The sequence below is a fragment of the Antechinus flavipes genome, chromosome 5 (genome assembly GCF_016432865.1).
Source record: "Antechinus flavipes isolate AdamAnt ecotype Samford, QLD, Australia chromosome 5, AdamAnt_v2, whole genome shotgun sequence".
Taxonomy (NCBI): domain Eukaryota; kingdom Metazoa; phylum Chordata; class Mammalia; order Dasyuromorphia; family Dasyuridae; genus Antechinus; species Antechinus flavipes.
In genome coordinates this window covers 187,804,111-187,831,643 of record NC_067402.1, presented here as the reverse complement: position 1 = coordinate 187,831,643, position 27,533 = coordinate 187,804,111, and the positions used below count along the sequence as shown (strand labels likewise).

Sequence of the window (27,533 nt, the reverse complement as noted above, 5' to 3'; positions counted from 1 at the left end):
TTTCTGCCCTTACTTACCCCCCACTAGTTCCGGTTAACGTCACGTTCACCTCTGACCATTGAAATATTGCCCTTCGAAGAAGCCACTTCCGCCCTTATTCATCCCACTTCCGTCTCGAGGTTGTCTGTCTCCCCAGGTGCCCGAACTACCAGATTCGCTCTAGCCGCTCCCGGAAGTGACTGGGCCTTTGCACCCTCCCCCTCCTCCCACCCCAGTTCCCTCCTTTCCCCACCCCTCCTTCGTTTCCGGTGTTCCCGCCTTCTCGCCGCAGCGGCTCCTCTCCAGGCCTGTGGGGGGAGGGGGGAGGGAGGGGGGTGGGGAGGGGAGGAATCTGGGTTCTTCAGTGCAGGAGCGCCAGCAGCACTTCCGGGTGAGTGGAGGGGAGGGGGGGCGCCAAGTGCCTCGCGCCCCCGCCCTGCGGGTGTGTGGAGCGGGGCGTGTGTCTATATGTGTGTGTGTGTGTCCGTCTGTGTGTATACATACTCCTCCGGGGTGGGGGGGGCAGAAGGGTCCGTCGGTCCGCCCAGAGCCCCGAGTGCGCGCGCTCTCTCGAGCTCTACTTCCCCTCATCCCATTTCCCTTCCTCCCCCCCCACCCCTTTGCCTCCCTCCCGGCAAAAGGCACGCGCCGCCCCCTCCCAAGCAGCTTTCAGACTCTCGCGCCGCCACCGCCGCCGCTGCTGCTGCAGCCGCTGGAGCCGGGTGAGTCTCGCGGCGTTGCCGCCGCCGCCGCCGCTGCTGCCGCTGCCGGCACGCTCCGCGTTCCCTCCTCCCTGTCCCGAAGGGGGTGGGGGGTGGGGGGGTTCTCTGTGTGTGTGTGTCTCCCCCCCTCCCGGAACCGGAAGTGGTTGTGGAGTAGCGGGCGCAGGGGTGGGGGGCGGGGGGAATGGTGGGAGTGGGGGTGTAGGGGGTGGGTTTCTAGTAGGTGTCGGAGCTTGGCTTTTGGAGGGGAGGGATCTGATGTCCCAGAAGGGCCCTGAGGAAGGGGGCGTGAGCAAGGGGGGGGGGATACTCTTAGCTGATGTCTTGGGGAAAGAAGGGAGTTTATTAGAGCAGTGGGGTCCTTACTGGGGGTGAGGGGCTGAAGTTTGACCCAGAGGGGCTCCCTGGTATGGGGCCCTTGACAGATAAGGGGCAAAGTCCTCAGGGGGTTGGGGTGGAGGGAATGGCCAGTGGGAGTGCCTCGGCCTGCACTAGAGATTCTGCCTCCTGGCACAAGAACTTGGGGCACCCCCATCTTAATTCTGTCCCCAGATTGGTCTTCTTTCCTCACAGGTGGGAGGTGACCAGACTACCCCCTTCCCCCTTCCACCCCAGCCTCCTTTTTTCCTGGCTTCTGCTCCCTGGGTACCTGTGAGAAGGAATTAAGTATCTAAGCTCTGCTTTGGGGGTGGGGTGGGGATGGGGGGGCTCCTTTCAGCTCATATTTAAATGGTGAAGATAGTTCAACTTAATTACGAAGAGATTAAATCCTTTTTTACTTAGTGACCAAATTCCTGTTATTGTAACCTTCCCTCTAGGCTTAGAGGCAGGAATTTTTGTCTTCCTCTAGATTGACAACTGACAGATTGAAAATCCTCAGAGGTCCCCAACACTTCATTAATTACATCCTTTTTGATCTAACACACACACTTTGTTTTCAGAAAGTTCGGGAGCCTTGAGGAGGAGGAGGAATAGGACAGAAGGAGGAGGAGAGAGAGGGTAAGAAACATTTAACACAAAGAGGGGAAATTTTAGTTTGCGTTAAGAGAGGATCATTTTATCCATATTAAATGTTCTTCAGGTAATAAGTTAATTGTATTTGTTGTTGAAGTGTCAACCTGTACTAAATCAATTTAGACTTTCTCCACTTTTGAAAATGATACTCAGACTTGGTTTTTGGAGATCTTAAGTATGTTGGTCTGGGTTTTAGGCTGCAAGAGACTAGTTAGGGATAGGAGTCTCAGGTTAAACCACCCCTGGTGGTCACAGTGCCATTTAAAGAGATGCTATTTATGTTCCCATGTGGCATTGCTTAGCAGTAATTTCCTGCTGTTGAAGCAAGCATGGCTTAGAGTGAGCTTTTGCTGTTAGTACCAGGATGTTTAGGATATAGTTGCTGATTGAAAGATTCTAGTAGTTAAGTTTGTGGCATCAAAGAATTGTAACTTTGGGGCACAGACAACATCAGATGCTGAGATTTCAGAGTTGGGGCTCAGTTTGAAATACACTGACAACTGAAATTGTCCTGGGATATAGATTTGGAATGAAATATAGAAACGACTAAGAAACCCTTTAATAGCGAAAGAATTGTAAGATTCTTTCTCATAATTGTTAAATTGTAAGAGTGACAGGTAGAAAGAAATAATGTTCCAGGATACCTTGGCAACCTAGTGATTGGTTTGAGGCACAGCTATTTTTTTAATGTATTTTTGTAGACAGGGATTTGAATTCATAGCATTCATTTCTCTAAAGTAACTACTTCGAATCAAGTTTAGACTGTTAGAAGTGGTTTATAGAGTTTGCTTTCCTTAGGACCTGAGATTAATAGTAACTCTTAATGTCAGAGACAAGTTTCCTCCCCATAGCCATGACTGTCTTATTGTCTAAAGACCCTCTGGCTCTGCAGGATCCAATTGCCCTTTTTTCTATACTATTCTCTTAGCATTATTCCTAATGAAAATAGCAGCCCAAGAAGAAACTGTTTTGAAAGACATCATCCTACTAGTTTAGAATCCTAATTCTGGACTGGGATAGGCTATTCTAGATGGTAGGCTATTTATTGGTAATAGTCCTTTGGGTTGTTCGGATATGGAACAATGATTCCTGCCCAACAGTATAGGAACTAAGCTTTTGAGACATACATGAAAAGTTCTTCCTTCAATTCCATTAGCTTATTTGATTGTTCTTTATAGTTCCTTGTGTTCTGGATGGCTTTGAACTGGAGTATATAGGCATTGCTCTACTGCTGGGGTGCCTGGGGTTGGAGGGGTGGGGAGGAATCCCGAAATAAAAACCTTTTCTCCTTGATGAAGTATTTCTGTAGCATCTTTCTTCACAGGAACACTTCAAGCATATTATTATTTAGTATAAAACTCTTTATCTCGACCTTTTCTGTATAACCTTTGTTTCTGGAGTTCATCCTCTCCAGCTGGAGGCTTAGGGAAGCAGTGAATTGTCCAGAGCCATATGTTGAAACAAGAAGGTATAAATCTCAAGAACTCAAGAATTTTTTCTTATTCTCTTCTATTAAGAAGGCCAGATTAAGGAGAATATTCCCTCATGTATAGTAGTGGGCTTTTGCACATACCAGATACTTAATAAGTGGCTATTGAATGAATTGATTTGAGAAAAAAGGATTCTTTCTAAAGATTACATAAAAGAAATATGCTTTCTTTGGAAAAAGAAATGGAGACTCTAATAATAGATGACTGACTTTGTTATTTCTAATGGGGAAATCAAGGGAGATAGTCTCTCTACTTAAAATTTTGTGATAGGATGATACTCCTGGTGGCAAAATGGTCATTTTGTTTATTCTTTAGTAGCAGTATGGGAGATTAGAATGTTGAGTTCTTGTCTGTATGTAATTTTAGACAAATTACTTATTTCTCTGCCCCAATTTCCACTTCTGAAATGTAAACTCCACTGTGCTTGCCAGATTTTTTGAGGATCAGTGAATATGTGAATATATGCAAGCTCATTAAGCTCTTTAAAAGAAGAATGCTGTTTAAATATAAGGTTGTAGTAATGTTAAAATATATAATCCTTGTTTTTCTTAATATCGGTTTAGTTGATGCCCAAAGAGAATCTTCCCCAAGGCCTTACAATTAAGAATTTATCTATAGAATCCAGTTCTTCTGATTTCCAGGCTCTTAAAATTCCTTAAAATGTACTTTGCATTGTGAGATGCTTAGTAAATATTTATTGGTTGATTGATTGATTTGATTTGATTTTCTACTGTCATCTCACTTTGGAGTTATAAGATTTTCTGTGTTTCCCACACACTTTATAGGACCCTCAGTTATTGAATGTAGTGGTATAGCCAGAAGAACCAACTTTCCTTGTTTTGGAGCCTACTATCAAATGGTTTAGGGTTTATACATCTTTTATTCAGTGTTATTTATCAATATATTTCTTTGAGGATGATGGCTTTGATAAAAATGGTGGCTTTGTAAAATGTGGTGAGAAGAAATATAAATAGAATTAATGTTGAGCCTATTGCTGTGACTTTTAGATGTATTAAAGGTGAATCTATCATTAGCTTTCATTCCTCCACTTAAACTATTGTTTTTCTTTGGTGGTTTATTTGGTAAAACCAAAAGAAAAATCTGAGAGGATTAGCACATTGGTCATTCTTTCTTCCTTCTCAAAAAAATATTATTTATGATCCATAGATGTCTTTGCAGTGAGGAGTTATAGTTTGCCTGAAAACTGACCACCACTGGAAGTCTACCAGTTACCATTCCATGTCTTGTCCTAAGACCTGTTAGAGGCTCTTCAGTGTTTTTTTTTTTTTTTTTTTTTTTTTTTTCTTTTCCTTTTCTTTAAGACTTAGAGAAGATAACTAGGCAACTGGATAGGTAGAAGTTCTTTTTTTTTTTTTTTTTGGTAGAATAAAGTTCCATCATTCTAAAATCCATTTACCTAACTGGCTAAGACTGGATTAAAAATTTTTTTTTACTTTCCAAAATATTTGTTATCACTCCACCTAAGTAATTGAAAAAAACAATGATCCCACCAGAGAGGCATTCCTCAATATTTAGACCTCCCTGAATTGGATTGAATTATTTTTGTTGCTTTTGTTCAATTTCAGGTTTCCCTCTCTTTAGGTCCCTCCCTCTTCTATTACACTGTAGTGTTCTTGTCAATAAGCTATATACCTTTTTCCATTTCATTAAAAAATAGTTGCCTTGATCGCTTTTTCTTTTTTAAGGATTTGCAAAGTATTCCTTGTAACAACTCTTTAAGATAAGTAGTATATATAATATAAATTATCCTCATTTTACAAGTGGGGAAACTGGAGATAGTGACACACCCAATTTCCTTCAGCAAATGTTGGTATTTGAATCCAGGTGTCTTGGCTTCAAGTGCACCCCTCTTTTCTAGATTATAAGATTATAGGTTTTTAGCTTCTTTAAACATAATTTCTAATTCCTAGTAGTTGTCAATATTTTTATTCCTGTACATTTTCCCTACTACAGATTGTACAGCAGGATGTTGCAGGTACTAGGACTGGACTTTAATATTGCTTAGGAGCTTATTTGTGTATATAGCGAACATTGTTTTTCAATTATTTATTAATTTATTTGTTTTTGCTGAGACAATTGGGGTTAAGTGCCCGGGTTCACACAGCCAGGAAGTGTTAAGTGTCTGAGGCCAGATTTGAACTCAGGTCCTCCTGACTTCAGGGCTAGTGTGTTTTTCAGTTTAAAAAAAATGTTTAGTAAAATACTATAAATGGACAGCCATACTAGGTTGGATACATGTTACTCCAGTAGCAGGAAGAAATATAGCTCTTCGATCTAGGACACAAGACTTAAGTCCTGACTGAGAATATAAGGAGAAAAAAAATTACATTTGACCCATTTTTCTAACCCATGTCAGCATAAAGAAAATATTGGCAATAGGGGTCTAATCAGGAATGCACTGTATGAGCTGTCCAATATAATAGAGCAAAGAAATCCAGTAGAGGGGCTTGATTTTGTACAGAAATGGATGCCAACTAGCAGTTCTGTCATTCACTACCTAGTACTGAATCACACAGATCCAATGTGAAATTGAAGGGGAAGGGAATCTATCTAGGGATAATGATCCAAGGCATACAATGGTCACATATTCTAGACTTTGTATGGTGTGTGAGAAACAAATACAGAAGCAGGCAGCAGTTGCTCAGATTTGATTCTAAAAGCAACATAGGGTCTTAATTCCACTTTCCATTCTAGTCTGAAATCTGAAGTGAAATAACCATGGAAGGAATCCAAAACCAAAGGAGACTCTGTAGCTCTGTTGTTCCAAACTTGCAGAACCTTCCAGCTAGCTAATAATGGATGAGTCTAACAGCCATGTTGCTTAGACCTAAACCTAGGACAGGAACTCAGACCAAGAGGGTAGCAATCAGGCTTTGTCATGGATCAGACTGCTTTGAGAACATCTAAAGCTTGCAGGTCTCTAGCCTGAACTATCGCTGTGATCTAGAATGACACAACACTCAATATCCCACAGAAGTAACAACTCTGAAGAGAACACAAGTATGACCCAGATATGTAAAAAGGTAGGCTAGAAGATTAAGCAACCAAAAAAACCAAGAGACTCTTCTAGTAATACAGATGCTCAAAAAATACAGATGCACAAATCCAGAAGAAAAAGATACAAACTAAACCTCAAAGAAAAATATACTAATTATAAATTAATAAGAATTCTTGAAGAGTTGAAGCAAAGATTTCTTTAATTAAATAAATGTATAAATAAAATGAGAGCACAATAAGAAAGATTGAAAAAGATCAAAAAAAATTTTTTTGTTAAGAGAATTAACACGTTGGCACAAGATGTACCAAACTTTATTCAGCAACAAATTCCCTGAAAACTAAAATGGACCAAATATAAGATAATAACTTCAGAAGACAAGATGCATTTAAAAAAAAAATTAAAACTGAAAAAGTAGAAGAAATTGTAAGGTTTAATTCATGGCAAAAACAATTGACTTAAGAAAGAGATTGAGGAATGATAATTTAAGACTCATTGGACTTTTTGAAAGTTATGATGAAGAGAGTCATTTCAAGAAATCATAAAAGAAAAATGACTAATTCTCTTAGAATCAAAGAGCAAAGTGAAACTAGAAAGAATCCTTCATCCACTTCCCAAAAGAAAATTCCAAAGAACATTATAGCCAAAATCCAGAGCTACTAGGTTGCAAAAAAAAAAAAAAAATGATATAAGCAAGCTAAAAAGACAGAATTCAAATATTGAGGATCCACAATCAGGAATGTGCAAGATTTAGTAGCACAACTTTTAAAAAGTAGCGAGCTTAAAATGCAAAATTGATTATATTCCTGTAGGAGGAACAAATGGCTCTTTAATGATAATAGAGACTATATAAGCATTCCTAATGAAAAGACCAGTACTATTTAGAAACTCTGAAATAGGCATACAGTAATCAAAAGAAACAAAAATGTAAATATAATCAAACAGTCCTAAGGATAAACTGTTTATGTTCTAAATATTGTTGGGATCATAGAATCTCATACGATAGAGAGCCTCTTATGGTCTTTAGTATATTTCTGTGATCCTAAAAGAAGAAAGCAAAAGAATAAGGAATATAGTGAGGAGTGAGGGCAAGGTAGAGTTGGAAGAAAAAGAAAATCTCACTATCCTCTGAACCAGTCAACGGAAGGAAGAATACACACAACTAAATAAATGACTTCTAAATGCAAGGAAGTATCTCGAAGATTCAAAAGTAGGGAAAGGAAGAATGACAAGCTTTTGATTGGGCTTTAGGGAAGGAAAGAGAAATGGGGTAAGGGAGCAGAAGCATATTCATCAAACCTAGAGTATTTGCTGAGCATACTTCTTTCTCAATGCCTTCTCTAGAAGACAGAAGAAGGGGGCAAAGAATGAAAAGCATAAAAGAATAGGATAGAAGAAAATATATAATTAATGGTCATAACTGTGAATGTCTATGGAATAAAGTAACCCATAAAATGAAAAGAGAACAGTAGGTTGGATAGAAAAGTAGAATCCAACAATATTTTCTTTATAAGAAACTTGAAACATAAAAAATTAAGAGTTAAAATAAGTGGTCAATGTGAAATCTACTATGCCTAGTGTTTAAAAAAAAAAAAAAAAAAAAAGCTGGGGCAGCTAGGTGGCAAAGTGGATAGAGCACCAGCCTTGGAGTCAGGAGAATCTAAATTCAAATGTGACCTCAGACACTTGGCACTTAATAACTTTGTGATCCTGGGTATGCTACTTAATCTTAACTACCCTTCCTCCCTCCCCTCACCCCCCCACCCCCCAATAAAAGGCAATTGTAATCTTAGGCAGTACAACAAGAATAGATTCAATTAGGGGTTCCCCAAACAGGGAGACTACGTTTTTTTTTTTTTTTTTAAAATAACTCTTTATTGATAGAACGCATGCCAGGGTAATTTTTTTACAGCATTATCCCTTGCATTCACTTCTGTTCCGATTTTTCCCCTCCCTCCCTCCACCCCTTCCCCCAGATGGCAAGCAGTCCTTTACATGTTGAATGGGTTACAGTATATCCTAGATACAATATATGTGTGCAGAACCGAACAGTTTTCTTGTTGCACAGGGAGAATTGAATTCAGAAGGTATAAATAACCCAGGAAGAAAAACAAAAATGCAAGCAGTTTATATTCATTTCCCAGTGTTCTTTCTCTGGGTGTAGCTGCTTCTGTCCATCTTTGATCAATTAAAACTCTCTTTATCGAAGAGATCCACTTCCATTAGAATACGTCCTCAAACAGTATCGTTGTTGAGGTATATAATGATCTGGTTTTGCTCATTTCACTTAGCATCAGTTCATGTAAGTCTCGTCAGTCCTCTCTGTATTCATCCTGCTGGTCATTTCTTACAGAACAGTAATATTCCATAACATTCATATACCACAATTTACTCAACCATTCTCCAATTGATGGACATCCTTTCATTTTCCAGCTTCTAGCCACTACAAACAGGGCTGTCACAAACATTTTGGCACATACAGGTCCCTTTCCTTTCTTTAGTATCTCTTTGGGGTATAAGCCCAGTAGAAACACTTCTGGATCAAAGGGTATGCACAGTTTGATAACTTTTTGAGCATAGTTCCAAATTGCTCTCAGGGAGACTATGTTTTGCTGAAAGATAGTATAGATGACTTAATTTCAGTATTAAACATATGCACTGAATAGTGTAATATCTAAATATTGAAGGAAAAATTTAATGAATTATAAGAGGAAATAGACAAACTATAAGAGGACCTCAACGTAACCCTCCCAGACCTAGATAGATTGAATTATTTTAAAAATGAAGAATCTAAGTAGTCTTAGAAAAGTTGCATATTATATATCTGAAGATTATGGAATGAGAGTAGAAAGCACATTTCTTAGCTATGCATGGAGCCTTTATAAAAATTAACCGGGTGTTAGGTAGGACATAAAAAATTTTATTCAGGTAAAAAGAAATGTTAAACTTATTTTTCATGATAAAACAATAAAATGAAAATTATTTTCATTAAAGCGTCACTAAAGAAATGATTAAAAATGAATTGGAAGTGAAATAGCTTAATCCTAAAGAATGGATGTGTAAAAGAACAAATCATAGAAACAAGACATAATTTCATTAAAGATAATAACAATGGAAAAGTACATCAAAATTTGGGGAATGCAACTAAATATGGCCTTATGGAAAAATTTATGTCTCTAAGCACTTTCACTCATAATGAAAAGAATAGATCAATGCATGCAACTACCCCCCAAAAAAAACTTTAAAAAACTAACAAAATTTTAAAATGTAATAAATAGAAATCCTGAAAACAGAGAAAGCAAAAAACCCACAACAAATAACACAGTAAGGATTTAATAAATAAAATTGATGAATTATTTACTAATTTGTTTTTTTTTATGAAAGATGAAATTTATTGATATAAAAAATGAAATGTTTAGATAACTGAATAGTGGAAGAGTTAATGACCACATAAGGAATAGAGAGGATCACATTAAAAAAGACAATTTTTTTTACAAAAAATAAAAAGCCCCCAATACAACTAATATAAGAAAAGCAGGTATGTGGGGTTCTTTATTGAAAATTTCTCTGATAGTCTCATTTGTAAAATAAATAAGGAAATGATTCAAATGTGTAAGAATAAGAACTGTTCCCAGTTGATAAGATTTAATATGAAATCGTTTTTCACAAGAAGAAATCTAAGCCATTATAATAGACATGTGGGGAAAAATGGTCTACATCACTGTTAATTGGAGAAATACAAATTAAAACATTCTGAGGCTCTACTTTGTACCCATCAAGTTGATAAAGTTGACAAAAAAGAGAAAATGATCAATGATGGGAGGTATTTTAGTCCAGCCATTCTGGAAAGCAATTAGGTGGTATGCCTCACAGATAATTAAATTATGTGTACCTTTTCACCCATTGATACTGCTCTTAGATCTGTCCCCAAAAAAGGTTCTTTTAAGGGATAGTTCACATCATTTATTTATCAGATTTAATGGATAAGCCAATGTATAAATAAACAAGATTGAGTGCAAATTTTGGTGTAAAATGGGTAATTTTGGTAATATTTTAAAAGTTTCTGTATGAATAAAACAAATGTAACCAAGATCAGAAAGAAAGCAGAAAATTGGGGGAGGGATTTGTAGACAGATTATTGAGTAATAGTCTAATATAAAAAAACAAATTAAATCTATAAGAATATAAATTGTTACACAGTTTAAAAATGGTCAAAGGATTTGAACAATAAGTTTTCCAATGAAGAAATCAAAACAATTTATGGTCATGAAAAAATACCCTAAATTCTTATCAATTAGAGAAGTGCTAATTAAAACAAACAAGATATTTTATACCTACTAGACTGGCTAAAATAATAGAAGAGGAAAATGACAAATGTGAAGGGAATGTGGAAAAATGGGACACTAATTCATTGGGACACTTGTGTACTGATCTAAACATTTCAGAGAGCAATCTCAAATTGTACTCAAAGAGTTATTAAACTGCATATACCTTTTAACCCAGTAATATCATTACTTGATCTATTTCCAAAGATGACTGAGGAAAAGGAAAAGAACATATATGTCTAAACTGTTTAAAGCTGCTCTCTTTGTAGTGGCAAAGAACTTGAAATTACAGAGATAATAATCACTTAAGAAATGGTTGAACAAGTTGTAGAATATATTTGTGATAGAATATTGCTGTGCTATAAGCAATGATGAGCCCATTGATTTTAGAAAAATACAGAAAGACATGTATGAAATAATGAAGAGTGAAATGGGCAGAACCAAGAGAACATTGTATATAGAAATAACAATGTTATTTTAAGAAAGACTGAGTAAATAAATTATTTTGACCATCATAAATAGCCAATTAAAGTGTAAAGGACATATGAAGAAAGATGCTATCTGCATTCAAAGAAAGAATTTATAGAAAAAGTTTACATAATACACATACCTTGTTTATATATACATACATACATATTTTTGTCTAATGGTAGCCATTTCTAGGGCCAGGATTTGGGGTAGGGAAGGGGTGGGGAGGGAAGGGGGCATTTTTGTTATATATTTGAAAGGAATAGCAATTTGTGCATAGTAGATTTGCAGTTTCATATGCAATCAACTTTTTATTGTACTGTTATGGAAATGCTTGTTTTATTCCATAAATTTAAATTTTTTTAAAGGGGGGTGCAGCGAAGGATCTCTATGTGCAAAATATTTATAGCATTCTTTTTGTGTTGGCAAAGAACAGAAAACTGAGGAGGTGACCATCAATTAGGAAACAACTGAATAAGTTATGGTATATGAATATATTTGCCTCAAGTTAATGATGAAAGAGGGGTGGTTTCAGAGAAATCTGGGAAAACTTGTATGAACTAATACAGAGTAAAGTGAGTAGAACCAGATCAATTTGTCTAACAACAACAATATTGTAAAGACAAACAATTTTGGTGATTTTAAAAAACTCTGAATACTAAAATGACCAACCATGAATCCAGAAAACATGATGAAACACTTTCTGGCAGACAGGTGGTAAACTATTGAGACAGAATTTTTTAAAGGTAATTTAATTTTTGAAAACAACATGCTAGATGATATTGGAGTGGATGGTATACATAATTTCTGCTCTCAAAAACTTGGATTGTTTTTCTTTCAATTCCTTTGGATTATAGTGTGTAATTGTTAAAACTGATGCTTTCTTTGGTGTTCTTTCCCCATTCTCTTTCATTCATAATCTAATGTGGCCATGGTTAGTGTGTTCTCTATTCTTTTGGTTCAGCTTTTTCTGTTGCTGTGTAATGATTGCATATTACATTATTCATCACATTTACTCCATATTTCTTAATATTCCTCTTACTTGTCCTCTTTAATGGTATTATCATATTCATGACCAAAATGTATTTAACCATTCATTCATACATTTAGGCCTATTTTTAGTTTTGTATAATGATGTGTAATGCTGCAAGTAAAATCTTTGATTGGGGGGGGGGGGGGGCAGACCAAACTGATACTTTCTAAATTGAATGCTAATAATACGGGATAGAGTTAATACTTGCCTTTATTAAATTTTATTATATTTCAGGAGTTACTTTAACTTTTAGTTTAAGTCACTTAAAAAGAAACCAGAACATTCCCCTTCTCCATTTTCTTATAGAAGATCTTTTATTACAAGGCAGGAGAATGAAATTGAATGTTGCCTCATTATAAAGTTTTTGTAAGAATCTTAGTATAGTCAAGAAAAAGCTAATAAGTTAAGTTTTATGAAGAAGAATGAGAAACTAGACTTTTTAGGTGACTGAGATGCATTTGGTAGAATTTCACTTTTCTTTCCATGCTGCAGTGCTGAATCTCCCAGCTTCAGTCATTGACTGAAGTCATGTTTCTTTGGCTAGTCCCATACCACTCTTTAGTAAACTTCATCCAGCTTCTTGCTATATCCCTTTTCTCAGTTTTAACTAACTTCTTAGAGACTTAATTTCTTATCTGTAATATAAAGGGATTGCCCTAAATGACCTTTGCGGTCCCTTCTGTTTATATCTTTGATCAATCATTGGTGATATGAAGAAGAGTAGAATCTCACTACGCTTATGAATAGTAGCTAGAATTTGAATAAATCTGTATTGATTTATTGATTCTTTCTAGCATTTTCATTGTCATTTTCTTAAAATTTTCACCTTTATCCCAGAATCCTTTTAGAATCTGTAAAGAACACTGTAAACAGGAAGATTGGAAAGCTTGACTTGTGCATTTCAGGAAAAGGAGCATGAGACAATAAGGAATTCAGGAAAAAGGCAAGAATGACTTTCTGATTGTTATTTTCAGCTTTGTCACTTAATGTGAAACTATGGCCCCATTATTTCCTATCTCTGGGGCTAGGTTTCTCTTTCATAGAGAGAAAGTAATACTATCTATCTTAGTATTGAGAAAGGAGAGTGAATGAGGTAAGTGTGGAGTCTTTTTAGAACTAGTAACTAATCACACTACAGTTGTGAAGGTACCTAAATTTAGCCTTAGGATACCACTGTAGGATAAATCCACAAAGAAGCAGGTCTTAAGATCTGCCTCTCAATGGAGGGTACCAGGAGCCTTTTATGCTACTTTTTTTTTCCACATTGTCTTGTTGATTGTGATTTATCCTCTCTCTCCTTTCAGGTAGAATGGAAGAATCTCACTTCAATTCTTCCCCGTACTTCTGGCCAGCAGTTCCCACAGTCTCAGGACAGGTAGGTTATGCTAACTTGTTTTTCATCCCCCACATATGGAGAGAGCAGTGGATCCCAAAGGTCAGGTATCCAGTTCCTATCTTTATTCTGCCACTTAGGAGCCAAGTATATTTGAGCAAGTCACTTCTGTGAGCCTTCATTTCTCCATCTGTAAAATGAAAAGACTAGTGTCTGCCTACTTCACAGAATTGTGTAAGGATCAGCAAAGAAAATTTGCATGAAAGTGTTTTGAAAACTTTAGAGCCTTATGCAAAAGTGAGGTAGTATTTTTATTATTGTTCAGCTTTAAATAGCAGTATGCTATTTCTATTTACCACTTAACTGCTGGCAAGAGTAGAAGCAGACTAATCAGTTACTACCTCCAAAGTATCTCCTGTCACTGAGTTAAGTTTTCCCTTATATACTCTTTTTAGAGGAACAGATACCAGCTTTTATTTTATTCTTATTATAAACAAGGAGAAACTATGGAGAAAGGAAGAAAATAATTTTTGCTCCTTTCTGATAACATATTTTTCTTCCTTTAGATAGAAAACACGATGTTTATCAACAAGATGAAGGATCAGCTATTACCAGAGAAAGGCTGTGGTCTGGCACCACCTCACTATCCAACCCTGCTAACAGTGCCTGCCTCAGTACCCCTGCCATCAGGCATCAGCATGGATGCTGATACCAAGCCAGATCAACTGACACCACATAGCCAGGCTTCAGTCACTCAGAACATCACTGTGGTGCCTGTGCCATCCACAGGACTAATGACTGCTGGTGAGTTATTCCATTTACTCTTCCCAAAACTGTCTGACATACTAAAGATCTGCGGGCATGATCACAAGATGGGCTGGTTCTGATGTCATCGAGTAGAATGGGATATGTACATCATCTCTCAGAAATTCTGTTATTGGGGTCCATGTGTGTTCACATTAGACTATTCAAATTTTTAAGGGAAAAACAGATTCCAATCAACGGATAAATTTCATTGTTAATTCTGTAGAATTGGGGGTTTTGAAACTTTGGGCTGAGTAGGGCAATTTATTTCAATAAAATGATTATGTGATTCTCTGGTAACTTTAAATGAAATACAGTGAGATACCAGTACTAAGAAATGACAATTCCGTCTTTCTTCTTTTCCTAGGTCCAGGCTTGGTGATCACATCCCCTTCAGGCTCTCTAGTGACTACAGCCTCCTCAGCTCAGACCTTCCCCATCTCAGCTCCCATGATTGTGTCAGCCCTTCCCCCTGGCTCCCAAGCCCTGCAGGTGGTCCCTGACCTCTCCAAGAAGGTGGCATCAGCTCTGGCAGAAGAAGGGGGCGGGGGAGGTGGGGGTGGTGGGGGTGGTGGCACTGTGGCTTCCAAGCCTCCCCGGGGCCGAAAGAAGAAGCGGATGCAGGAATCAGGGCTGCCTGAGATGAATGACCCTTATGTGCTCTCCCCTGAGGATGACGAAGACCATCAGAAGGATGGCAAGACCTACAGGTGGGGGGCAGAGCCAGGGGGCTGGATGGGGTGAGGATCACTATCTCAACCACTCCATTTTGTGTCCTGCTTCAAATCAGGACTTTGTTGGGTGACTTTCATGTCATACCCAGTTGCATGTCAGGGCTGTTTTGGGGTAGGAGGGAGGTTGACACCAGAGCTGGGGGGAGGGTACATGATTTCCTCAGTACTTTGTCCCTTCTTTACCTCGTTTTTTCTATTGCCCCTATATTGGGGTATCATAGCAGTGACCTGTTAGGGGTCATAGGGTGAAAAAGGGACAATTCTGCAAATATTTTTGGAGTTCACCTCTTGATAATCAACTTGGGGTCCCCTGACTGTCCCCAGATATATTTTGAGGCATGAATTTTCCATCCCTGCTTTTCCAGGATATCTTTCTGACAATTATTGACCCAGCCTTCGTGCTTCCTTGTGGCTATAATGCCTGTTTGATCCCTGTACCTTCTTGCCCCAGCATAGTTGGGATGATGGTAGGGACCTATACAGATAAAAAAAAGAAAAGCTCATCTCCTTTTCCCCTTCTATCTTTTAAAATGCCATATGTAGTCGATGTAGATGTTTGCATAGTGTCTAAATAACAGAGACTAGATCAGACTTTCTGATCCTGTCGTTTTCAGAGTTATCCATTGTCAAAAAGTATTTCTCAAATACTTGTTTGCATGTGGTATACTACACAAAGTGAATAGCAAAGATAGCCCTTATCCCCTGGAAACCCATGATCCACAGGCTGAAAAAAACACTTGTGGTTTGGGGGAAGCTTTGACCCTTAGAAACAAAGTGGGTGTAAATTCAAATCATAGTCTTGGACAGAAACAGACATGTTTGAATGGGAGACTGGTTTCTCTCCTTAATATACCCAGATGGGCAATGTTGTTCCCATTTTAGGAGCCAGGGAAACTGCGGCACAGGAAATGGACAGAGCCCTGGGCTCATGGATTCAGGCTCCACCACCAACTTGCTGTGTGACCCTGGGCAAGTCCTTTCCCCCTCTCTGGGCCTCAGTTTCCTCGTTTGCAAAATGGAGAGAATTCTGTTTTATGCCTCCCTTCTAGTGGTATTAGGAATATTTACTTAGATGTAATACTGGGTTTGAGCTCAGAAGAAAGGGAAGAGAAATACTAATTGATAGCATTTACTTATTTACTGTATTTACTTCACCATGGAGAGTGGTCATTCTTCCTGACTGCCTTTTCCTTTACTTAGGAAAAGTGTTACTGGGAACTTAACCCCCCAAACTGTTATGTATCACATTTCTCTAGCCTTCCTCATTTTAAACACAAATGTATTCTCAAAAGGTTGTGACTCGACTTTTTGGGTAACTTCTATCATGAACTCAAGCTTGTTTCTAAAAGGAATCCATATGAATTCTTTTGTAAAAATGAATAACCACTCTCTTAATTGTTTTGTGTAAATCTGGATATACATTGAATTAAATCAAGGGATCACCTTAGATAATGTAATTTCATGGGGATGGATAGTCATTTTAACATAGAAATTCATCTATTTCAACAGCTCCAATCGGGGGAGGGGGAGGTGATGACTTGCTAGAATGCCACATACAGCATAGTCTCAGTTCTGCCTAACTAAGCTTTGTGACCCTTGACCTCTCTGGACCCAAGTTTCCTCATCTGTAAAATGAAGAAGTTGGATCATCTTTTAAGGTCCTTTCCACTTTTAACATTAGACCTCTAAATTTCTTTAGATAGTTTAAAGTGCTCTGTCTCTGCACTCTTTGCTGATATTATCTCAAATCTGCTGTAGAGTTGATTCTGAGCATCAAAGACTACCAGCATAGGGAAATGATATACCTCTTGTGGTTTGGGTGCATTGATTTTTTTCTGGAGCTAGGATTAGCTGTCACAGAGAGAACCTATGTTCTATAAGAAAGCTAGATTGAGCAGAATTAAACCTATTCTAGATTATAAGAAGGAATTCATACAGAAACAGAATTATGAACTGTTTGAATCTTCCCTAGAGCAAAGAGGACCCCACATAAATAGTAACAGAAATGCCATATCAAAGAACAAACTCTTGGGTATTGGTAGAACTAAAGATCTAGCTCCAGCTTGGTTTGCTATGTGATCTTGGGTAATTTACCTAATATTTCAAGGCTTTGATTTGCCATTTGTAAAATGAGGGAAAGGTTCAATACCTTTAGTTTCTTAGAGCAGTGATGTCAAACTCAAATAGAAATTGTAGAAAATCACAAATTAATTATTACCTATGTTGTATTTTTAGTTTGTTAAAACATAATTCCAATTACATTTTAATCTGGTTCTGGTCACACTGAGAATTTGAGGGCCAGGAATCTGACAGTTCTGCCTTAGAGGGCAGATGGTATGAGAGTAAAGTATTTATAGTTCTGATAATTTTGTATATTAACAATTTTCTCTCATCTTTTTTATGGAATCAAGCTTATATTCAAGAAACCAAATTTTATTATGCCTAGAATGGTGGTCTTTGACTTTAGCAGTGACTTTAAGCTTGCCAACATTTTTTGCACCAGAAAACTGCATTGAAATGGATTGGGTTTTGTTTTTTTTTAAATTATCCCAACAATGGGGATATGCTTCGTGTGTTAACTTTTAAAAACTAATCAAAAAAACCTGGTGAGATTTTAGCCTAGATTCAAAATTGAGGTGGTATTCTACCTCTTTGGAAAAAATTCTATCAACAGAGAGTAATGTTGGACCATTCAAATAAAAATGTTGAGCGGTGTAAAATAAATGGCAAAATTAACTTATTGCTGGCACTACTTTCATTTATATAGTGAGCTTAATCTTTGGTGTTGTTTGACATTTTCTCAAATTGAGGAAGCCTAGAGTATTTTTACTCTGTGGTATACTCTAGTTATTAGTAGATATTAACTTTTATCAGAAAAATGAGATCTAGAGAAGTAAGCAAGCCTACAACATCCCACAGTTAGAACTCAGGGCTCTTGACTTCATCAAGGATCTGTTCCCCATTATTCCTTTTTGAAAAGTACATTTCCTTTTCTCCCTATCCTTTCTTTCCCCTTAGAATTTGCAAAGGGAGAGTGGATTAAAGTATTAGAATTTAAATAAAAGCTTTTGAAAGGGAAGGAAGGGTCTATAGTTAACCTAAAGCTAGTGGCCATAATATTTCTCTTTTGAGGATCTCAGAACCCTTGACAGATTGCTCTTAAAACATACTTAAGGGAAGGAGATGTCAGTGATCATTCTTACATTTTTCAGAAAGAGGAAGAATAGAACCTGAGGCTCAGGGAAAGAAAAAAGCTTGTCCAAATTTTTTGCTTCCATTATGTTACTTTTTTTTTTTTTTTAATGGCTATGGTGTCTTTTCTTGAAGTGTTGAGGTAAAACAATTGAGTTCCAGCTGATGTAGCCTTTACTCGGAGGCCAAATCTAAATTAATATGAAGACTTTTCATATAAGTCTTTTCTAGTTGGTAGCATAGCAGACCAGGATAAAGGACTTTTATCCCAGTTAGATGCTGAATAAAAGTAGATCCAGGCAAGACTGACAATTTCTTCAACCTGATAGATGTACCTCCATATACTCTGGGGAAAAAGTGTTTAGAGCAGAATGAGAAATTCCTTGAGATGGGATGAAAAAATAAGACCAATGCTGAAATAAAGTTCTCCAAGAAGAGGGAAGATCCCTTTTTGGGAATCCCACTCTTTACTGCTTCCCTGGGGAATTGAGTGCATGGGTTTCCCTCTCCCCCCCCCCCCCCTTCCCAATTCACAATTGGGGAATACCACAAGGGGAGGAGAAAGAAATTCAGAATCTAAGAGGAGCAGAATAAATACATGTCATGTGTCCTCTATGGTTGAACTTCTCACTTAGGGCTGGACTTAGCATGGGAGGAAGGTATGGGATTGTATTTTGGTTGGGGAGCATATCTAATTTGTTGCCCTGGCTGGGCCCAGGTGCCGGATGTGTTCGCTGACCTTCTATTCCAAGTCGGAGATGCAAATCCACTCCAAGTCACACACAGAGACCAAGCCCCACAAGTGCCCGCACTGTTCTAAGACCTTCGCCAACAGCTCCTACTTGGCCCAGCACATCCGTATCCACTCAGGGGCCAAGCCCTACACCTGTTCCTACTGCCAGAAGGCCTTCCGCCAGCTCTCCCACCTCCAGCAGCACACACGGTAAGGCAAGCCTCCCTTCTTATCCATCTATTTATCTTCACTGTGCCCATAGCCAGGCTACTGTGCCTATCCTTCCTCCCAGATAAGTGCTGGATTCTCTGTTTCTCTGGTTTACTCTCTATAAGAACCCTGTCTCTCTTCGGTTCTCTGTGAGGGATTCTCGGCACTTTTGGGGATCCTATTATAGAGTTTGTATTGATAACATGGGCAGTACCTTTATGTGTGTAACTTTTCTGCAGAGCAGGCCTTGCTTTGCTTTATACCTAGATTGAGAGCCAAGTGTGATAAGGTATGGATCTATCTTTTGGCCTTATGAAATGTCAGGAATTTGTTCTCTGTATAAATTGCTATTTTTGAAGAGGGTGTCCCTGGGAACTATGTTGTGTATGACCTTAGAGAGGACCGGGGAATTCATAAGATCATAGATCTATAGCTTGAAGCAACCTTAAAGGTCACCATGCCTCTCATTTTACAGATGAGGTTAAGTTATTTGCCAAGGTACTAAGTGGCAAAATTAGGATTCAAACTCAGATCTTCTGACTCCAAATCCAGTATTCATTCCCTGTACTGTGAGCTCTGATTCCTACTACAGGGTTACCAGGAGCCAAGCACATAGCAGCTCTTCACTATTTTTCTACCATTCTTGCCACCAACTTATATCAAGCAATCATCTAGAAATGGGTCTCCTCTTCATTTAGTTCTAGTCAGGCCTGTGAATGTCTTTGGGAGGAGGGGGGCAATACTTTCATCCGTCAAGAAACGTCATTTCACCCAGTGGAGAGCTCAGCCCGTGGTGTCGAACTGCTTCCTCCTCCTCCTTCCCCCCCTCCCCCTCTCCTCTCCGGCAGGATCCACTCCAAGCTGCACACGGAGACTGTCAAGCCCCACAAGTGCCCGCACTGCTCCAAGACCTTCGCCAACAGCTCCTACCTGGCCCAGCACCTCCGTATCCATTCGGGGGCCAAGCCTTACACCTGTTCCTACTGCCAGAAGGCCTTCCGCCAGCTCTCCCACCTTCAGCAGCACACACGGTAAGGGAGAGTGGCGGGCGACCGCCCCCTCGCTGGCATGCCCTCCCCACCCCCGCCCTGGACACACACAACAACCCGCATGCAGGGGGCAGGGGAGAGACCTGGCTGGAGGAGAGCATCACTGGCAAAACAGAGAGAGAGAGAAAGGACTGAGTAACAGCGCTGGAAACATCAGTGGGTACCAGGAGAGTTTGTGCGGGGCAGAAATGTACCAGGGAGATACAGTGGCTATTATGCCATACCCCTGATATATGGGAGATGGAGACAGACTTGGAGCAGAGACGACTTCTCCCCTACCCCCTGTACCCTCCCCTAAAAATATACACACATGCATATACACTTTGCAAGATATTTCCCTTGCAGTGGAAATTGATTGGAAGAAACCAGATCAACATCCCATAGGGTACTGACTTTGTGGGACCTTCATTTCATCTCACAAAGCAAAGGATTCCTGATCAAGATGATGGTTCCTGTAGGGGGGTATCAGAATAGTGAAATCCAGTCCAGCAGTGAAACTTCAAGGGAAACCAGAAGAAAATCATGGCCCCAGTTCCCAACTGGAAATTAACATTGGAACATCACAGAAGCCTGAGAATCTTCAGCCATCTGAAACAGCTTTTTTATCAGCTTCACAAGAATGCCTAATGATTATATTCCATTTGAATGTGAATATGGGAAACAGTGGAAGAACAGAGCTTGACAATCGGGAAGGTCTCATAATCATGGATTCTCAAATCTGACTCTGGGACCATCTTCTAACCACCCCATTTGACCTCATGGGGCCTTTGACAGACCTGCCATAGACATAAACTTCTTGCCTTGGTAGCTTCTCATACCTCTCACTCTGGAAAGAGAAAAGAACCTCAAGCATCCAGTATAGGAGATGACAAGATCTATGATGATGGTGGCTTTTTTTTTTTTTTTCACTGGTTTTGATAAGCTGACAAGCAGTTAGCTGAAGGGGTAGTCTCCAAGTTGTGGATCAGAAGTGGGTGTAAAACTTTCAAATGTTCAAGAGTATTCAGTTCATGCCCAGTGGGTAAACAATGGTATAGGAATAAAATGTTCTAATTGGGACAAGTTAGGCATTTCTTGGCATTTCATTTCCTGTCTAGGCGACCCACAAGGTCTCTTCACATGCATTATCAATCTTGCTATTTAAAATCAACATAATTCTGGGTTTTTGCATCAGTCTCCCTTGAAATCATTTAGGGCTTAGAGCATGATTCCTTGATGTAATGTGGGGAATGGAAAGGTTGGACATGGGAAATCCTTTTCTTGCCATGGTTTAAGATATGGCTCTGAACACTGATTGGATGAAGTTGCTGGCTGCTTAGAAAGTTACATGATGTGTGTCCTGTGGAGGCATACTTAACTGCGTAAATGTTGGGCAGAAATAGCAATATTAACCTGTAAAGAATGTGTATCCAAGTTCTCTGATGATAATTATGGCCGTGACTGACAGAAAGGAGAGAGAATTTGGAAAAGGATTGGTTGTCCAAGAACCAGCTTTGAATAACATTATTAATTGTCCTCCTTTTATGCTTTTCTCTCCCTTTGCAGAATCCATACTGGAGACAGACCATACAAATGTGCACACCCAGGCTGTGAAAAAGCCTTTACTCAGCTCTCCAACTTGCAGGTAAACTGTCTTACCAGTAGTATTACTTGAACAGATCCTTAAGCCCAGACAATCTTTAAGCATTAGAATTCTAACTGTATGTTTGGCTTCCTGAATCTCCATTACAAACCATTTTATCTGGCCTGGATAGTACCTAAGAGACCATCTAAATCTAATTTTTTCCTTCTGTTCTCTTTGGGAAAGGGTTTGGTAATACAGTCTCTCTGGTGTGTATCTTGGGTGGGATTGAGAGCAGCAGAATGTCAAATACTGAAATTAGTTTGTCACCTTTCATCCAGTCCCACAGACGGCAGCACAACAAAGATAAACCCTTCAAGTGCCACAATTGTCATCGAGCGTATACAGATGCTGCCTCATTAGAGGTACATCTATCTACACATACAGTGAAGCATGCTAAAGTGTATACCTGTTCCATCTGCAGTCGTGCATACACATCGGTGAGTGCTCCTTTCTTTTCTATAACCTCAAAAGACTTTAATCGGCTTCAGTAATGTCCCGATTTACAAGAAAGGGAAAATTTTAAAAATTGAATTATTTTCTTTATAGTACTTTTATTAGTTCATTTTTCTTTTTTTTTCTTTTATTTAAAAAAATAGAAAAGAATGTAAAACAAAACAAAAGAGAATATTGTCATGTGCCCAGCAGAATATCAAAGAGGATTCAAAATATATAACAAATTACCAGATCAAGAAAAAAAAAAAATATATATATATATATATATATATATATTAGTAGAAGAAATTATATTCATGAATGTCCATTTTTTTCTTTGCTTCTTAGTAAATTGTTCTTTGGTTCTCTGCTGCGCAACTTATTTACTTTATTCTTCCCCCCCACCTCCCGACTTTCATTCCCCCCACCACTCCCAAGCAAGCTACAATTAAGAAAGGACATCTTTATGTAAACAATATGTAGATATATACATATGTATACACACACATCTTTCCTATCCCTGCTGACTCTGTAATTAAATTCTGCTCCATAACTTGCCTTACTATTACTTAACCTTCCCCCCATTCAAGAATTCCTCCTTTGTCTTCTTCCTTCACCCTTTGCTTCCCCATCCACTCATCCCTCCTCTCTTACTTCTTTGTAAATTTTGGAGGATGCTAAAATCTTCATGGTATATATGTAGTATTACCTAATGAATCTATTTCCAATGTGAGTAGGTTTTCAGAACTACAAGTCCTCCTCCCCCCATCTAATACCTCTGTCTATTCTTCCTCTGTACCTCATTTACATAACATGATTACTATTTTTACCCTAATTCAGCCAGTCTTTTTTTTAACTACCCTATTGTAAATGTGAATCTTAAACATATTGTATACATTTTCCATATTAAAAAAATTTTAAATAATTTATCCACGTTTAAACAATTTATCCATATTGACTTCCTAAAAATTGATCTTTGATAAAAGTTCTTCTATGATAAATTTTGTTAAGTTAAGTTTGATTAATAGAAAGTCCTGAAAATCTCCAAGTTCATTGAATTGTCCATTTTTTTCTCATTCAAATTATAGATAATTTTGCTGCATGTGATATTTTTCACTGCAGGTTTAGTCCTTTTGATTGTAGGTAGATATGATTCCACTAGGACCTGCAGTCTTTTATTGTGACTGTTGCTAAGTCTTATACAATTCTAATTGTAGCTCCAAAGTATTTGAATAATTTTTTTCTTGTTTCTTGCAAAATTTTCTCTCTTATCTGGGGGTTTTGAAATTTGGCAATAATATTCCTATGTGTTTTCCACACAAGATCTCTTTGAGATAGTAATCAGTGCATTTTTTTTCTACTTTCCCCTCATATTCTATCATTCCAGAACAATTTTCTTGAATTTTATCTACAATGAACATATTTTTAAGTGACACTGTAGTTTTTGAGAGAAGTGAATTACATGATAATTGATGAATAGCAATTCTCCATCTAATTTTTAAAAACAACCCACTGAATTGTAGAAGGATTTAAATTATTGTTTACCAGAAGGATTATTAGATCCTGGAAAGAAGTTGTGGGATGATTTCCTGCCTTCACACTGTCTGACTTGTTCAGTTGTATCTAATTTTTTTGTAAATATGTGGATCCTGTGTCTTGGCAAAGATGCTGAAGTGGTTTGCCATTTCCTTCTCCAGTGGATTAAGACAAATAGATTAAGTGACTTGCCCAGGCTCATACAAGTTAGTATCTGAGGCTGGATTTGAGCTTAGATCTTCCTGACTTCAGGCCCAGAGCTCTCTCCACTGAGCCATCTAGCTTCCTGACATATAGTAGGTATTTAATAAATGGTTCTTGATTTACTTTTATGCAAAAAAAAAAAAAAGTACCAATTCCTAAAATCAGGCAGTGGACTAAATATCTTAAGTTTCATTTTAATTTATTAAGAAATTTTATTATGTCTCTATTCAAACTTAGTAGGGACTTGGATAAACAGTTGGCTGTTAACTAAATTATAGATCTGGATTATCTTAGTATGAAGTACTTATCCTGAAAACCAAAAGAAACCAAACTCTATATATAAACATTCTATATCTTTTTCTTTTCTCATAACCATTGTATGAAATCCCTCAGGAGACATATCTGATGAAACACATGCGAAAACACAATGCTCCAGATCTCCAGCAGCAGCAGGTATCAGCAGTATCAGCAGCAGCTGCAGCAGCAGCAGCAGTGGCCCAAGCTCAGGCTCAGGCTCAGGCTCAAGCTTCCCAGGCCTCCCAGCAACAGCAGCAGCAGCAACAGCAGCAGCAGCAGCAACAGCACTTCCAGCCTCCTGGGGCAGCCCCCCAAGGTGGGGGTGGTGGGGACAGCAATCCTAATCCTCCACCCCAGTGTTCCTTTGACCTGACCTCCTACAAGACAGCTGAGCACCATAAGGACATTTGCCTCACAGTTACCACCAGCACCATCCAGGTGGAGCACTTGGCCAGCTCCTAGAGACCTGATTCCACCTGACTGAGGGAAGAGAAGAGGTCCCATGTCTGTCCTCCCAACCTGCACCCCCACCATCACTCCCTTTCCCTCCTGGCAAGTGGCAGGATTTGGCTCTACTTTCTTGGGCCTTTGGCTTCAGCTTCCCACAAAGGACACCACCTTGCTCAAAGAGCAACAACTCTTTGGGTCTTAAAAGGAACTGAGTTGCTGAGTGGGGCCCAACTGTATTCCCTACAATCATATGGTGAAAGGGCTATGAAAGTATAGTGGGGAAGAAGGTGGGGAGTATTTAAGGAAGAGGCTTTCTTATGGCCTCCTTGACACATGCCAAACCTGAGATCTTCTCCTCCCTATACTCCCCACTTCAAGAGTTGGGTTAATTCTTAGCAAAAGAGAAAAGACCAAAAGGTTGACCTCTCTGAGCTACTGGAAAAGAAAAATTCCTAAATCCAGTCCCTTGCCCTGTTTTCACATACAAAAGGACAAGTTCATTTTGTTCTCTAATTTGGCCTCTGCTCTTGCTCTGCCTGAAGTGGTGGGAGGGAGATTTGTACTGGGAGGGAGGAGGCTGGAGTTAAGACCTCTTGGTATGAATCTCTGGATTACTAAGGGACAGAGGCTGTGGTCCCCAAGGGGCCAAAGATTCCCCATATGGTTTAAAAAAAAAAAAAAAAAAAGGAAGGGAAGAGTTTTCCTTGAAATATTGGTCCCTCTCCTCCCCCTTCCTCAGTCATTCTTTGGTTCCCCCAACCAATCCTTTCCCCTTTTGGCCAAAGCCTTGTTCTCAGAGGCTTTCCCCATCCTTAGGCCCTGAGAATCACCCAGTCCCAAGGAGTTTCAGGACATTTGTGTTCTTTATGAAACCCAAAGCAAAAGGGACTATAGAGAAGGGAGAGTTTGGACTGGACTTAGATCCCTGAGGTATTGGGGCCATTTGAATGGGACATGGATTTATATATAAATATATATATATAAATATATATATATATACACCCACTTACCACGGCCATCTTTGTAACCGTTTCTTTGTTGTTTATAAATGCATTATCTCTGAGAATTTTCATTTTCAATTTTTTTTTTCATTTATCTCATGTATTTTTTTTGGCTATTTTTTCTTTACACGTTTTCATCTCTGACCATGGTATTTTTATTTTATTTTGTCTTTTAAAAAAAAATCATGGCAAATTTCAGAGAAGAAAAGATGCAACAAATCAGGAAAACAGTTGTTATAAAGCAATTTAAACATGGGGGAGGGGGGAGAAAAAAGATGTACAAAACAAGGGGTGTTTTTAGAATATTGTATAGAAATAAATTCATGTAAAAGGATCAGAGGCAGTGGAGGTGCTGGTGTGAACAAGTATTGGGGGGAAACTGGAGTAGTTTGAAGGCATATACTTTAGGAAGTATAAATACATGTGCAGCTCAATGGATGCTATTTCAGAGATCAAGGACCTACTTTTGATCCCTCCACTGTATAGACTTGATATATGTGGATGAGGACCTGTGCATGAATAATGTGGGGGGTTGAAAAAAATTAACAGTTAATGAGAACAGGATTTCATGTTTGTAGAAAGGTATCCCTGTTCCTTGGTTAAGAGATGAAGTGAAATGTCACCAGAAGTCTACACAGACTCTTGTCCAGCAATCCAGAAGCACAGCACCTGTCCATTCCTACCTGGCATTTAGGCATATATGTGTGCTTGTTAGGTTGTCTTTAGAAAGAACAAAAGTTTAAAGTGAATTAAATTTAGCATGTAAGTTCTTATGTGCAATGCACTGTTCTGGGTGATGATAATTTAAGAATATTTCCTAGTCTAAAGTTTGCAGTCTAATAGGGAAGGAAAATGTATACAAGTAACCATAAAACAAAACTGGAAAGGTCGTGAAATTTTAGAAAGTGCTGTAGAATTCTGAAAAAATTAATTTCAGGTAGGAAAATTAGAGACAACATGGTGCAGTGGACAAAGAGCTTGTTTTTGAGCCAAGAAGATCTAAAGTTCTGCATGTAATCTACTTACTAGCTGTATGACTTTAGATAAGTCATTTAACTTCCTAATGCTCTGGGCAATAGGAGTATCATCAGTTACAAAGAAAGTGATCATCTGTTAACAGGTGACTTCCTCATATGGACGTTACTTATGCCATTGAAATCGGGGGCTCTGTCCTTAAATTTCATATTTGATCAGAATAGTTTACAGAGGAAAAGTTGGCATTTGAGACAATTTGAAGAATGAATAGGACTTAAAGATGTTAATGACTAGGGTATAGTACTTAAAAATTTGCAAAGTGCTTTATTTTTATTTTAGTCTCATAAATCTGAAGATATTACAGGTGTGCCATTTAAAAGACAAAACTGGTTTAAAGATTGCTAAAATATTGAAAGTAGATTTTAGATCCATGTCTTCTGATGCTGTTCCAACTAATTATCCATGATGTTACAAAATCACAGAATTGAGTGAGTAGTCTAAATCATACCTACAAGCATCAAGCATCTATTAAGTACTTCCTTCAAGTGCCTGCTATTGTGCTAAGAACAAAGGTAAAAATCTGCCTTAGTCCTCAAGGTCAGATTTTAAGAGAAAAGGAAATGTGTAAAAATATATGCATACACATATATTGTACATACAAGATATATCTCAGAGGGAAGCCACTAACAGAAAGGGGTGGGGTAGGGGAAGTCATGAAAGAACAGGGCAAAGATGATGAGGGAGAACACTCCAGGCATACAAGATAGAAGGCAAACAGGTGTGTGTTCTGTGAAAAGTAAGATCAATGTTAATTGGCTGGAAGAGTTCATGGAAGGGAGTAAGTTATGTAGTGAGTATCTTTAAAAGTTGAACAAAGTCCTAGAAGTAATAGGAAGCTCTTGGAGTTTATTG

The 27,533-nt window shown here is 38.5% G+C and overlaps 1 protein-coding gene across 7 annotated transcripts; it reads left to right on the top strand.

Annotated features, from left to right (window-relative positions):
• The first annotated feature begins 341 nt into the window (after positions 1 to 341).
• Positions 342 to 25,980, top strand: ZNF384 (zinc finger protein 384). 7 transcript variants are annotated; one of them, XM_051961636.1, is made up of 11 exons: positions 342 to 370; positions 1,643 to 1,700; positions 13,352 to 13,422; positions 13,947 to 14,184; positions 14,552 to 14,894; positions 15,801 to 15,887; positions 18,829 to 19,053; positions 19,902 to 20,084; positions 21,648 to 21,726; positions 22,005 to 22,163; positions 24,292 to 25,980. In XM_051961636.1, exons 3-11 carry the CDS (start codon positions 13,357 to 13,359, stop codon positions 24,655 to 24,657), a joined length of 1,746 nt encoding a protein of 581 aa, XP_051817596.1. In that variant the 5' UTR covers positions 342 to 370; positions 1,643 to 1,700; positions 13,352 to 13,356; the 3' UTR covers positions 24,658 to 25,980. The 7 variants fall into 7 exon arrangements, with proteins under 7 accessions (XP_051817596.1, XP_051817601.1, XP_051817600.1 ...); XM_051961638.1 differs by lacking the exon at positions 342 to 370 and adding an exon at positions 388 to 701; XM_051961639.1 differs by lacking the exon at positions 342 to 370 and adding an exon at positions 12,885 to 12,990 and having other exon boundaries at positions 1,410 to 1,700.
• The last annotated feature ends 1,553 nt before the right edge of the window (positions 25,981 to 27,533 follow it).